Raw genomic sequence first — 14,110 nt, forward strand, 5'->3', positions numbered from 1 at the left:
ATATATCTCAGTAAGTTACTTTCTTTCAATGTTTATTGTTTAGTAATAGTACTAACATATTGTGTGCTTACTACTTCATATACCATACACAAAAAAACTGAAAATTAATCATTCTTCACAAACTACAAGGGAAGCATTATCATTTTACAATGGGGACACTTATGTAAGGAAATTAAGAAATTTGTCCAAGCCTACTCCCAGTGTTGCAACCCAGACAGCAGGGCTCCGAAGACTATTCTCTTAACGTCTATTACACTGCCCACTTTTAAAGATTTCAGAAGTAAAAATGAATCCTCTAGTCAGAATTACTATATGAATCATGCTGAAAAGACTTGAAATTTCATCAGTCAAGAAAACATCTATTTTAAGTTAAAGGACGGTCTCAATAAATGTCTGAAATACAGACTTCTTTCCTCTCCTCTGCCTCCCTGCCCTGTACTAGGGGACTGAATCCAGGGTACTGCATATTCTAGGTAAGCAGTCTACAACTGAGGTATTATGCTGAGTCTTCTTCATTTTATTTTGAGACACAGAATCTGCTAAGTCGCCCAGGATTGCTCTGAACTCACTATGCTGCTCAGACTAGCCTGGAACTTTCAATCCTTGTGCCTCAATTTCCTGAGTGCTAGAATTAACAGGCATGTGCCACCACACCTGGCTGAATTATATACTTTGTAAAAAATAACCTAATTTTCTATCCCTGCAAGCGTAACAATTAACTAGTGACAAAATATTATCCAAATTCAAGTCATACAAAAGCTTTTCTATCAAACACTATGTACTGTATTGCCTGTCCTGACACATAGTAAGCACTCAAAAAATATTTGTACAAGTTATTTATTTGTAATAGGCATAAAACAGAAAAAGAAAAAAAAATCGAGAAGCTGTTCATTAAAGAACTTCTGGTAATACAACACATTAATTATCCAGAAAATCTTTTATTTCCCCAATATAAGATCATCTTAATCAACTACTTAAGTAATGATTCCTGGGGTGCTTGATTTTAAATAAACAATTCTACCTCAGAAATATTTCACCAGCAAATGAAATTCCAGATAAAGTAATATGAAACAAGAGATTTTTAATGTTATAGTAAAGTTAGCAGAGGAAGGAAACAACTTACCTCGCCATAGATTCTAAATGTTCCAGTATCTTCATCTAGCTCAATAGCGGTAACTCCAGGAACCTTCCTAGCTTGTTGTATGTTACTACCATGTGTTCCTATTGCCAGGCCCATTAAATCTTCTCTCACAACAAATTCCTCATGAAAAGCTGCTGCAAGTTGTTTTGTGCACTAGAGAGAAAAATTAAAATTCACAACAGAAGATCAAAAAACAGAAGTTTTTTGTACACCCATATTCGTAACATTCACAATAATCAAAGAGGCAGGAAAAAAACTCAAATGTCCATCAACCAATGAGCGAGTAAATAAACAAAATGTGGTTTTTACCTACAATGAATTATCACCCTTAAAAAGGAAAGAAATTTCAAGACATGCTATGACACAGACAAACAAATCAGTCATAAAAAATACTAAAGATTCCATTTTCATATCTCAACAGAATTTAAAAAGAAAAAAATAAAGTACAATAGTGGTTGCTAGGGTCTGGGGGGGAGGAGGAAATGGGAAGTGTTTAAACAGGACATTTTCAGTTTTACCATGTCGTACATGGTAGCACAAACCTGTAAACGCAGCCATTATGTAGAGGTGTATTTGAATACTATCAACTTACCTATATTATTTTGCACAATTCCAGAAGTGTTTAAAAGAATGCTTATTAAAAAAAAATTTCTTAAAGACTATCAGATATAAAGTTGTGTGATCTACAAGTCTGTTTGTCATCTGCTTTCAATGGGATCTTTGATAGATAAGTAAAATGGCCAAAGTGGTAGTACATGCTCTACTCCAGCACCTGGGAGTCTGAGGCTGGAGGATCATGAATAGGGGCCAGCCTAAGCTACATAGCAAGTTTTAGGCCAGCCCAGGTTAGTAAGTCCCTGTCTCCAAACAAAAAATCTGAAAACAAATATAGTACACCCTAATGAACCATACATTTAAAACGAGAATTTTTTAATTTAATCTTTTTGGCGGGGGGGGGGTGCTAGGGATTGACCTAAGGGCTCCACGCTTACAAAGCAGATGCTCAACTGTCTGGACCTCACGTGCAGTTTAAACTTTCAAGGTGGTAAATTTTATGTGTTTCTACAATTTTTTTTTACTGTAATATAAAACAAGAAACTAAGTCAAAAAAAAATTAGAAATTCAATCTCTTAGGAATAAAGAAAACTCATCTGGTATCATAAAATGCAAAGAAAAAATGGTTTGATCATAAATCACAGAATACAGTTAATTCTAAAACAGTTTCCCAGAATTACAAATGACTCTTGTTTTAAAATTCATTTATATAACCCCATGTCTTTGTTTTATATGTCCTGTATTTGACATTTTTAAATTAATGAGAACACTCACAAATTTGTCCTAAGGACAGACATACTTCAATTTCTTTTAAGAGTGAGGGGGTGTGTGCATGTGTGCATGCACATGTTCACTTGAGAAGAGTGAAGACAAGGGGAAGAACAACTATCCTAATAGGGTGGCAGTACACAAAAGGAGAAAACAGAACGTTAGGACAGAGAACCAATGATAGGCTTAATATTTTAAAACTACATTTGATGTGACATCTCACTTCTCAGTCCTCCTCTCCTCTTACTGAAGAATTACAGTGAATTGTGATGACAAATAACAGGAAAGTTAAAAAAAAAAGCTAGAGTAAAGAAAAATTAGCAATAGTTTTTCTTGCCATCCCTAGTTACTAGGTTCTAAGTTCTTTGGCACCTGACACCTAAACTCTAACAAAGAGGCCTTTAGCAAAAGAAAGTCATGTTTGCTAAAAGTAAAACAGAGAACCAATTTTTCTAAGGACTCTAGATATTAAGCACAGAACAGCTTCTCTAATGGCTAGGAAGTTTGAGATATACAACAACATACCTATGAGAGTAAATAGGACAACACAAAAATCCTTTTGTAAGTAAACTCACTTACTTCCAAATGCTTAGTGGCCTCTTCATTTCTGGACATAAGCATCAACTTCGTACGAATACTTCGCAAATGCATGTCACTTAAGATATTTACTCTCTTCACAGTTGCTTCACTGGCAGACTACACCCAAAAAAGTTAATCACTCAAAAATTTAACCAGCTTTACAATGTAACACAAACCAAATTTTCTACAGAAAGCCTTCCTTTACTGTCATCTACTACAGTTTCTCTTAACCTAACATTCCCCTTTCCCTAAAGTAATTTTACTTTTCTTACTGAATGGCTGTATTATTTATATCTGCTACTCAGAATATGTATAGGAGGGGGAAAACCTAAGACACTACACCTTAAAAATTTTGTATCAAGAATACTCTCCTTACTCCAAAAAGGATCAAAAGTAATTAACATTCTGTAGCTACCAAAAAAAAAAAATTCCCCTATACTGGTGATAATAAATCCACTACACATCAAATTTAAATTAAGTTTTTTTAAAATTTTTTTTGTTTCATTTATTTATTTTTGGCGTTACTGGGGTCTGAACTCCAGGCTTCCCGCTTGCTAGGCAGGTGCTCTACCACTTCAGCCACATCTACAGCTCAAGCTTTTATCTTGTGACATATCTAATTATAAAAACTATACAAGCCATTATTTAACAATGTTACCTTACCAGTATCATTAGCTGGGTGGTTTCTGGGTGGTAAAAAATTCTGCATGCTCCTACTGCTTTCTTAAAATCTTTATGTGCGTTTTCATTAGCACACCTAGAGTAACATTAATTCAGAGTAAGACTTCAATAACATTAAAGGAGAGAGTTATCATGCTAACTTTCATTTTGGCATCTCGTATTAGAACTTTTGCTTATTATTAAAAAGACTTTCTATCAGAAGTTTTGACTGAAGAAAAAAACTGTTTTGTAGCACTAAAAACCCTTAATTCAAAAAGCAATAGTAAACAAAATTACTCACGCCTCTCTCAAATCTTCAGGAACATCCACTGTGCACTTAAAGAAGGTATTTTTTTTTACAGTTTTATTTTGATTGACAGGCCGAAGTCGTTCAAATGTGACTATTTCATTGTAAGTGGCATCACAAGCAGCATATTCAATGACATAAAACTAAAAGACATCAAGATACTTTAAAAATTCAACCTGAACAAAAATAATGAACTTTAGGTGAAGTTTTAATCACCTGAACTAATTTAACCAGAAGACACCCCCCCCAATGGCACAAGTACTAAGCATGGATTAATTACATCAGTAATTTGCCGCAACTAGAGTATAAATTTTTATAAGCACGAGCCTTGGTAGTTTTTACATACTTTAAGTGTACCTGTGGGGAGTACTTTTGGTGTTTGCAGCACACACCACAAACAGAAATTAATACTCTAATGTATTTTTGGAATGTCTGACCAACTATTTCTGAAGTACACTTATTTATCTCAGTTTCAAAAACATTCACAGTAACCAAAAATGGAGGTTATTTCCTTGAAAAAAGTTACATCACTTACTTCTCCTTTCATCATCCGAACTTTAGCTAACCACCATCCACATGGTTCTTGGTCATTTGCTCTTGAGTATACCTAAGGAGGAAAAAAGATTCCTTTATCCATTAATCCTAATAATCTCAAGAATAAAAAATATGGGGCTGGCAGAGTGGTTCAAGTGGTAGAGTGCCTCTGCCTAGCAAATGTGAGGTCCTCAGTTCAAACCCCAGAACCACCAAAAAAAAAAAGAAAAGTGGCCTGGCACCAGCGGCTCACACCTCTAATCCTACCTACTTAGGCTGAGACCAGGGGGATAGATATTCAAGGCAAGCCTGGGAAAATACTCCAAGACCTCATCTCCAAAATAACCAGAGCAGGGCTGGAGGTAGAGTGCCTGCCTAGCAATCACAAAGCTTGGAGTTCAAACACCAGTACCACCACCACCAAAAAAAATATCAAAATAACCAGCACAAAATGAACTAGAGGTGTGGCTCAAGTGTAGCACAACTGCTATGCAAGTTCAAAGGCCTGAATTCAAACTCTGTCCCACCAAAATAAATAAACCTAAAGAATGTAGAGGGGGCATACTCAAGTGGTAGAGCACTTACCCAGTAAATGTTAGGCCCTGGGTTCAATCAACAATACAAATAAATACACAAGTAAAATAATACTGTATTACTGAAAGGGGCAAACTAAATGCAGTTTATGAAAATGGTATGTACGCTTAAATTTTACCTCATAAAAATAAGGTTGAGCACTTTGGGTAATTTGGGTTCTTAGAAATCTAATTCCAAATTAATGAAGGCTTACTAAACAAGGAAACACTTCTTGCAAGGCATTTTCACCTAACATAAATTCTTCAGTTCTGTCAGCACTGTTCATCATAAAATTAAGAACTGTTTATGCCAGGTGCCAGTGGGTCACACTGTAATCCTAGCTACTCCAGAGGCAGACATCAGGAAGATCTTGTTCCAGTTCTGCCCAGGCAAAAAGTGAACCCCTTTCTCAAAGATACCCAACAAACACACAAAAAAGAGGCTGGTGGAGTGGTAGAGTGCCTACTTAGCAAGCTAAAGGCCCTGAGTTCAAATCCCAGTCAAAAAAAAAAAAGTTTCCAGAAAAGTCCAATTTTAAAATTACTTTAAGGACATGAAACTTAAGACTTCTTGCTAAGGAAGCTAAATTGAATGTACTGCAAATGCTTAACTGAAAAATGAAACACTGCACATTTAGTCCATCTAGCAAACTACAAGGAGTCTTATAAAAGCTCCTATTCACAGAAAATTGGACCATATGCATATTACAGGCATCAGTCATCCGGTGCCCAGCTTAGATCTTTGTATCAGTTTTATTAATAGATTAGAGCCAGGCACCGATGGCTCACACCTACAGTCCAGTCCTTCCTACTTTGGAGATCAGGAGGATCACAGTTCCAAGGAAGTTCTGGGCAAAATAGTTCAAATGACCCTATCTCAAAAAAAAAAAAAAAAAAAAAAAAAAATCACAAAAAAGGGCTTGGTGGAGTGGTTCAAGCAGTAAGAGCACCTGCCTAGCAAGCATGAGGCCCTGAATTCAAACCCCAGTATCACTAAAAAATAATAGGTAAGAAATGTTTCCTCTGGTTATTAGTTTATTTCTCATATGATAAAAGTAGCTTGTTTAATATATTTTCAACATGAAAGGCAGTGGCTGGCCGGAAAGAACCAACCAAGCACCCTCACAAAATGATTGATTATAGAAACTAAGACTGCCCAAGGAGAGGTGGCTAGAGAAATCTATCAGTAGTTATTAGCAGTCGTGTAGGAAACATATACAAACAATTTTAGAATGCTTTAAGTTTCTATTAAGACCATTTAGAAACATCCTGGAAATGGTGAGAATATTGAATTGTAAATAAATAAAAGTCTAATGATCAACTTTATCTTACAACATGATTAGAAAAAGAGTAAGAAAAAAAGAACATCAATTTCCCATACCATGAGTCAGTGGATTCAATCTGATAACTTCAATTTCTTCTGTGAGAAGATTCAACTAGTTAATGTTTCTATCTTATTTAGAGGCCTTCCAAAGAAAAACATTAATTTTTCTTGTTACATATATACACTGGACTCTTTTATAATAAGTATAATATAGAATCTTGTGACCTTATTTTCCCTGTCTCTACTAGTTCATTTATTTATTTGTTTTTGGATGCTAGCCATTGCTCTACTGAGCTACACTTGACTTTTTAAAAAGTAAAATAAGGAAATACGAGGATGATAGCATCCCCTAGCAGATTACCACAAAGAAACAAATTATTACTATCGAATCACTCTGCAGTTTCTTTACTGAATAGCCTCAAATACTGCATCTTTTTAAAGAAGGAACTAATGAGAATGAAGACATCACCTTTGTGATTCTCAGAAGAGAATTTGGAGTTTATTTTTTTTTTTCTTCCATAATAAAGAAAAGCTATAGGGAAGGCCTTTCATGATCATCAGAGGAATCAGAGACACAGACAGCAGCACTCTAGATTCTACTGATGAATGTGAAATTATAAAGTAGTATCTCAGACTGAAGTCTTCAGGTGACATCCTAGATCAATGTTCTCAGTATATTGCTAAGAAGAAAAAGGAAAGATGGCATTTTCATCCATTAATTACTTAACTGGAACTTTGATAAGAAAACAGAACATCCCGTTTTTCTACAAGGACACGTCAGTATTCTTTTTAACATTATTTGTGTACCAAAATGTATTTCCTAGGTGGAAAAATGTCAAAAGCAGTCAATAAAGTTGACTATAACAAAACAAATGAAGAAACACAAAATTTTCAAAGGATTAGTCACTTCAACTGTTTAAATATGAACATATGCTGAATTTGTAATACAATGGCTATACTCTCCCAAGTTTCAAAATACTTTTCAAGAATTCTAATCTGCAGATGTAAGTGTAAGATGAACCAGAAGTAATGACAATATACCTTTATGGAGATGTATTTTAAATGTGGTATTAGTAAAGATGTGTATATTCTAGGATCATGAATGACTGCTAATGAGGAGTTAGTTATATTTGGAGAACTGTACCCATTCTAGGTTTCATCATCAAAACCAGGAAAATATAGAATAAAATTTGAACTTCAATACCCTTTCAGTGGATTGATACTTCCAGCTTATCTGCTAAAAAGAGGAGCCTTGAAACGACCTAAACCCCCTTTATTCTCTTCACCAAGGTATAACCACTTTGGATCTTGATTTTCATGTACCTTGCTTATAAAACGATAATAAACTATTCTCAGTTGCCTGCAGGCTTTACTTCTCATTGAGTAGTACTCTCATTGAGTACTACTGTTACATTTGCAGGGCTGGAGGTTTAAGCTCAATGACAGAGCACTTGCCAAGCATGTGGTCAGGCCCTAGGTTCAATTCAAGCATCACAAAAGAAAAAAAGACTTAATTGAATTTTATAGCTAATGCTCATTTATGCATTTCTGCAAGCTTCACAGATAACTTTAGTTCTGAAAAATAAAGCTACTCTAATAAAGCCAACTGAATCAAAACACTATGTAGGAACTTGGCTCCCTGAACTAAATCATATACTTTATGTAATGCAGAGTGTCACCGAAAAAATTAAAAATTCACTTTACAGGCTGGGGGTTTGGTCCAAATCATAGACTACCTGCCTAGCAAACATGGGGACCCAAGTTCAAAACCCAGTACACCCCACGCCCCACAAATCACTTTAGGGCTGGATATGTAACTCAGTAGTGTAGCATTTGCCTAACACATGAGAGGTTATAGGTTCCATCCTCAGAAGTGGGGGAAAAAAAAATAGAGAGAAATAAAATCACTTGAACCACCCAGCATTAAACTGCACCCTAGTGTACTATGTCTCAAATTTTGATTATGGAATTGATTTATAAATACATCACTGGAGTAGAAATTTCCTTTTTTCACTGAACTCTCTAAACTAACTCATAAAAGCACTTTACACTGAAGAATAGCCCTAATTTCTCTGCCATCCTAAAGCTTTTACAAACCAAGCAAGAATTTAACATGACCATGAGAAACCTAAAAACTCAACAGTACTCATGGTAGAGGACAGAAGAATTGAACTGCAAAAGCCTACTTCAGGATTCTTTCTACCAAATTATCCCAGTCAAATCTTGTTACAAAATGGTTCTAAATTCAAGCACACAACAAATGACTTAAGAATTTCACTCTGGAGCCTAAAGTTTTCATAATGTTCATCTGTACCTTTCAAAGTTAACAAGCAAATAAGAGTAATAGGAACACTACAGATTATTTTTACCAGTCTTCTACTTCAAATTCTCTTTTAAAATGTTCCCAAATTAACTATTTAACCCAATATTTAATCATATTGACTCATTTTTCTAATACAAGATACAACTATTGGGTACTGCTCATATGTATCTGTCATTTAATGGCATAATTTACAAAGAACTATAAAATACACATAAGGAAAGAATGTTCAGCTGGACATAATGGTACACACATCTGTAATTAATCCCAGCACTTTGGAGGCTGAGGAAGCAGGTTCACAAGTTTGAGTCCAGCATGGACCACAAACTTATGACCCTTTCCTAAAAAAAGAAAAACAAACTGCCAGGCATGGTGACTGATCCCTATAATCCTGACAACTTAGCAGGCTGAAGCAGGAGGATCATGAGTCAAGAGGTCTGCCTTGGCTACTTAGTAAGACTTTGTCTCAAAAACAAACAAAAAACACCAAAGTAAAGCAGGTTTAGCAACGTAGTAATATTGTTTTCTCACCTACAACAGTATTATCCCCATTCACATTATGACTGATATTTAACAAATGGATTTCATATCACCTTTCCTTTGTAAATTAAGTCCCTTAAGCACACTATTCCTCCAAAAGAGATAGTAATGAAGACTATATTCAACTCTCCTTGATGTGTGGCCATTTTAGAAGCAGTTAAGACTAACAATGAACTTAGTATTATGGGAAAAAAAAAACTTGAGTCTGAATAAAGATACCTGATCATTTCAAGAATCAAACTCCCTATGTTTGGAGAATAAACCATGCATATAAATTATATACTTTGTATTAATATTAAAAGGGTAAAGGAATATCTGCAACATGCCTATCCCAACATTTTAATAAAAATATAGATGGATAATCTATACAATCTGCCACAAAGCTGGAAATGGAAAGGCATATCACAGTAGCTATAATCAACTATTAACACTGAAGCAAAAAACCTTGCAATTCAAAAGCCATTTTTGAATAAAAACTTCAAATATGTTCAACCAAAGAGAAAAAATAGAAAATCATAGAATTTACATTATAGATTGAGATGTCAGGCTTTCCATGTAATATGTATCTCTTTATGTGTTCTTACTTACTGAGCAAGGCAAGTAACTGCAATAACAGGCAACATGTAATAGTATGAGAAATCACTTGGGGAGATTTCTAGCACCTTTCCAAAGGCCAAAACATTGTATTTTTATACAGCTTAATTAAAAAAAAAACTCTTCATATTCCCATTACTTCAACTATACAAGCAATCTATAGTCAACAAAATCAATCATTAAGCAAGTACAAAAAATTTAAATAATTACAACCTTTTAAAACATAAAAATGTCATAATGAAGCTCACTACTTTGTACAATATACACTAAAAAATAAATATGCCAAGTGCTGGTAGCTCACACCTATAATCCTAGCTACTTAGGAGGGAGCAATCAGGAGGACTGCAATTTGAAGCCAGGCAAGGCAAATATACGTGAGACCCTATCTCGAAAATATCCAACACCAAAACAGGACTAACAGAGTGGCTCAAGGCAGAGCAACTACCTAACAAGTAAGTGTGAGGCCCTGAGTTAAGTTCTAGTACTGCCAAAAAAAATAGGAAAACAGTCAGATGAGGTGCTTCAGGCCTATAATCCCAGCACTTACGAGGCTGAGGTTTGAGATCCTGAGTCTGAGGCCAGTTCACACCACATGAGGGAAGGGCTGGTGGAGTGGCTCAAACAGTTAAGAACACCTGCCTAGTAAATGTGAGGTCCTGAGCTCAAACTCCAGTACTGCCAAGGAAAAAAAAAAAAGAGAGCATGCAAGAGACAGACAAAAAGGGAGAAAGAAAGTGAAGGAAGGAAGGAGAGAGGCTCACTCCTGTACCTAGCTACTTGGGAGGCTGATATTGGGAGGATCCAGGTTCTAGGCCAGCCTGGGCAAAACGGACTGGCGTGGCTCAAGCCATTTGGTGCCTGTCCTGTGAGCTAAAGCCCTGAGTTCTAACCCCAACCCCACCAAAATGACAAAACACAGATTCTTCCCTCCGTGTGTGTGTGTGTGTGTGTGTGTGTGTGTGTGTGTGTTCGTTCGTTCGTTCCATGGGTAAATGAAGCAGAATAAAGAAAATGAAAACAAGCGGCTAAAGGCAGAGGGAAAGGAAAAGGAGAGAAGGGGCAGCAAACTACAAGGAAAAAACCCAACATAACGGTGACACAATAGGAAATAAAACCTTAAGGACAAATTTCTGAAATATATGCTCAATGTGTGCATGTCACAGACAAATAAAAGTGTTTAAGAAGAAACAGGCAGCACATAAGAAAGGATAATAGGCACATATATTAGTGCCACCTGTACATTAGAGTATTTGTCACCAAAGCAGTTTTGTTTGTTTTGTGTTGCTGGGGATTGAACTCAGGACCTCTCATTGTGCTAGGCAGCTGCTCTACCACTGAGCACCCCCCCCTCAACCTTATAGTCTTTGTGACTAACAGAAAATATTAGCCAAAGACTTAACTAAAAACTTCATATACTAAAAACAGTATAACTGTACAATAAATTATCCTAGATAAAAGGATCAAGTTATAATAAATATTTAAATAAATTTTTAAAAACCCCACACCTGTAGAAATACTAAAACCTTAAGGTCACACCAAAAAATAAATCTGAATAAATAAAACATGTAATTTCTTAATAGCAAAAGCCACTGAACACAACTTTTAAAAATACAATTCTGAGAGCAAGCACAATACACACAGATAAAAAGCTATGCACAGACACACACCCATAATCCTGGCACTTGAGGGTGAGAGGCAGACGGATAGAGACTGAGGCCAGCCTGAGCTACATAGTGAGACCCTGCCTCAAACTAAACAAAACCCCCTATCAATAGGGGCTGAAAGTGTAGTTCAGTGAAACAGTACTTGCACAGCATGCTTGAGGCCCTGGGTTCAATTCTCAACACAGTAAAAACAAACCTAAACCAGTTTAGGTGCTGCTGGCTCATGCCTGTAATCCTAGCTACTTGGGAAGCAAAGATCAGGAGAATTGAGGTTCGAAGCTAGCACCTGGTGGCTAGCTAGTTATTTGGGACTCCAAGATGGGGAGCATTGCAGTTCAAGGCAGTCCTAGCCAATAGTTTTCAAGATGCCATCTCCAAAATAACCAGAGCAAAATGGATGCTCTGGTATGACTCAAGGCATAGAACACCTGCCTTGCAGCACAAAGCCCGGAGTTCAAACCCTAATACCACTTAAAAAAAAAAAAAAATCTAGAACCACTGATTTCTAAATCATTCAATGTCTAACATACATGTTTCATTCACAGTTGGGAAGCAGGCCAGATGCAGGTTAGAACAAGACTAAACATTGCTGGACCTAGACTATGGAAAACTCACTGTAACAACATCCTCAGCATCCCATGAGTACTTTTTGCTTAAATCTGAGATTTACACTACTAAGTGTCTAAACAACAATAGCTATAAGCCACCTGAGCTCTTATGAAGCTGAAGGAGGAAGATCTTCAGTACAAGAGCAATCTGGGCTGTATTGGAAGACTCTGTATCCCCCAAAACAGCGTAAAAAATACCACTCAAGACTGACCTCTACACATTTCTAATCCTAGAACGCTTTTTTTGGCAGCACTGGGGTGTGACCTCAAGGCCGCATGCTTGCTAGGCAGGCATTCTTACCGAATGAGCCACTCCACCAGTCCTAGAACACTTCTAAATCTAAGGTATTTATTCCTTGCTTGGCATGACTCTTTGTTTGGTGTAAAATTCCACAAGAAAATTTTTAATAACAAATTTTGGAAAATAAAAACAAGTAAATCCTTTTTTACCACCCACACAAAAAGATGTTAATTAGTAAAAGATACAATGTTGAAAACAATTTCCACTGGAGTGTAAACTCCAAATGAACATGGCACACAGAAGTCTGTAGCATCACTGGCAGGATTCACAATGCCTACCAACTATCCTACTCCACTCTGATTTACAGTCATTTTAAAACTGTTCTCTCACTTCTTCCTCATGCCAGTAATAGCATTTTTCCTCAAGAACACATACATCTAGACTAGTTACAAGTCTCCTTATTAAACAAATAAACATATTAGTACCTACTTTGGGTAAAGCCAACTATAAAAGTAAAATATGACTAACTGCTTATTATTTAAGATATGGGTTCAAAGCAGTCTGACACATTTAAATTATAACATGAGGGGGCACTGAAGGCCTGAATCAGGTGGTTAAGAGTGACCGCCAAAGCAAGCCTGAGGACCTGAATTCAAACCCCAGTACCTCCAAACAAAAAAACAAACAAACAAAAAATCCCACCCTACAACATGGTTTTACTAAAGCAAGTAATAGTGAACAGTGAATTTAAAATAAAATCAAGACAGAATCTTAAAATAGTATTTTAAAGCAGGTGTCAGGGATTGAACCACTGTAATAATTTGACTTCCTAGTACAATAACGAGGATTACAAGAGACTCAAGAAAATTTATCATAAAAAAACAAAGAACAGCTGGGCGCCAGTGGCTCACACCTATAATCCTAACTACTCAGGAGGCAGAGATCAGGAGGATCATGGTTCGAAGCCAACCCAGGCAAAAAGTTCACAAGACCCTACCTAGAAAAACCCTTCACGAAAATAGGGCTGGTGAAGGCCCCAAGTTCAAGCCCCAGTACCGCCAAATAAACAATCTCAATGGGCATGGTGGTACAGGCCTGTAATACTTGCACTCAAGAGGCACAGGCAAAAGATCTAGTTCAAGGTCAGCCTGGGCTAGACTGTCTTAAATAAAACACTGAGCTAGGGCTGGACTGGTTAGGGGTTTAAAAAAAAAAAAAAGGTAAAATGCTTGTGTAGCATCCATATGTACCTGGCTTGATCCCCAGCACCACAGGTGGTATTAAGAAAAAACTGAAAGTCATTTCATCAGTTAATGTTCTCCAATTCCACCAATGGGTGGGAAGGAATATCCAGCATATTTGAGCATCTAGGAGGAATATTATCAATTTCTTGAGAATTAAAAATTCTATATCCAAACATCACTACACATCTTGTTGACGATTATTTCCAATTTTCTTTTCACATACACCAGCCTTTTTCTTTTGGAGGCAGGGTCTCATATAGCCCAAAACACCTTTTAACCTGGACTTAGGATCTTCAGGGCATGTGCCACCATGCCAGCAAGAGCAGCATATTAATAATAAACACTGAAAAGAGACAAACACCCAAAACCTACTAAATGTAAAAAAGCAAGATACAAAGAAGCAGTACAATGTAAAATTTTTTTTTTGGTGGGGGGGTGTTGCTATGAACAATGTGCATT

General features: G+C 36.4%; 1 protein-coding gene across 6 annotated transcripts in view; it reads right to left on the bottom strand.

The window, feature by feature from the left end:
* Positions 1-14,110, bottom strand: part of Fxr1 (FMR1 autosomal homolog 1) — a 58,892-nt gene that overhangs the window by 23,535 nt on the left and 21,247 nt on the right. For all 6 annotated transcript variants that reach the window (XM_074073685.1, XM_020179520.2, XM_074073684.1 and 3 more), the window contains exons 4-8: positions 4,546-4,617; positions 4,005-4,153; positions 3,707-3,800; positions 3,044-3,160; positions 1,124-1,294 (exon numbers count right to left, since the gene is read on the bottom strand). In XM_074073685.1, coding sequence (XP_073929786.1) covers positions 1,124-1,294; positions 3,044-3,160; positions 3,707-3,800; positions 4,005-4,153; positions 4,546-4,617 — 603 coding nt within the window. The remainder of the gene's footprint in view (positions 1-1,123; positions 1,295-3,043; positions 3,161-3,706; positions 3,801-4,004; positions 4,154-4,545; positions 4,618-14,110) is intronic.

This window comes from Castor canadensis, chromosome 5, assembly GCF_047511655.1.
Source record: "Castor canadensis chromosome 5, mCasCan1.hap1v2, whole genome shotgun sequence".
NCBI lineage: Eukaryota > Metazoa > Chordata > Mammalia > Rodentia > Castoridae > Castor > Castor canadensis.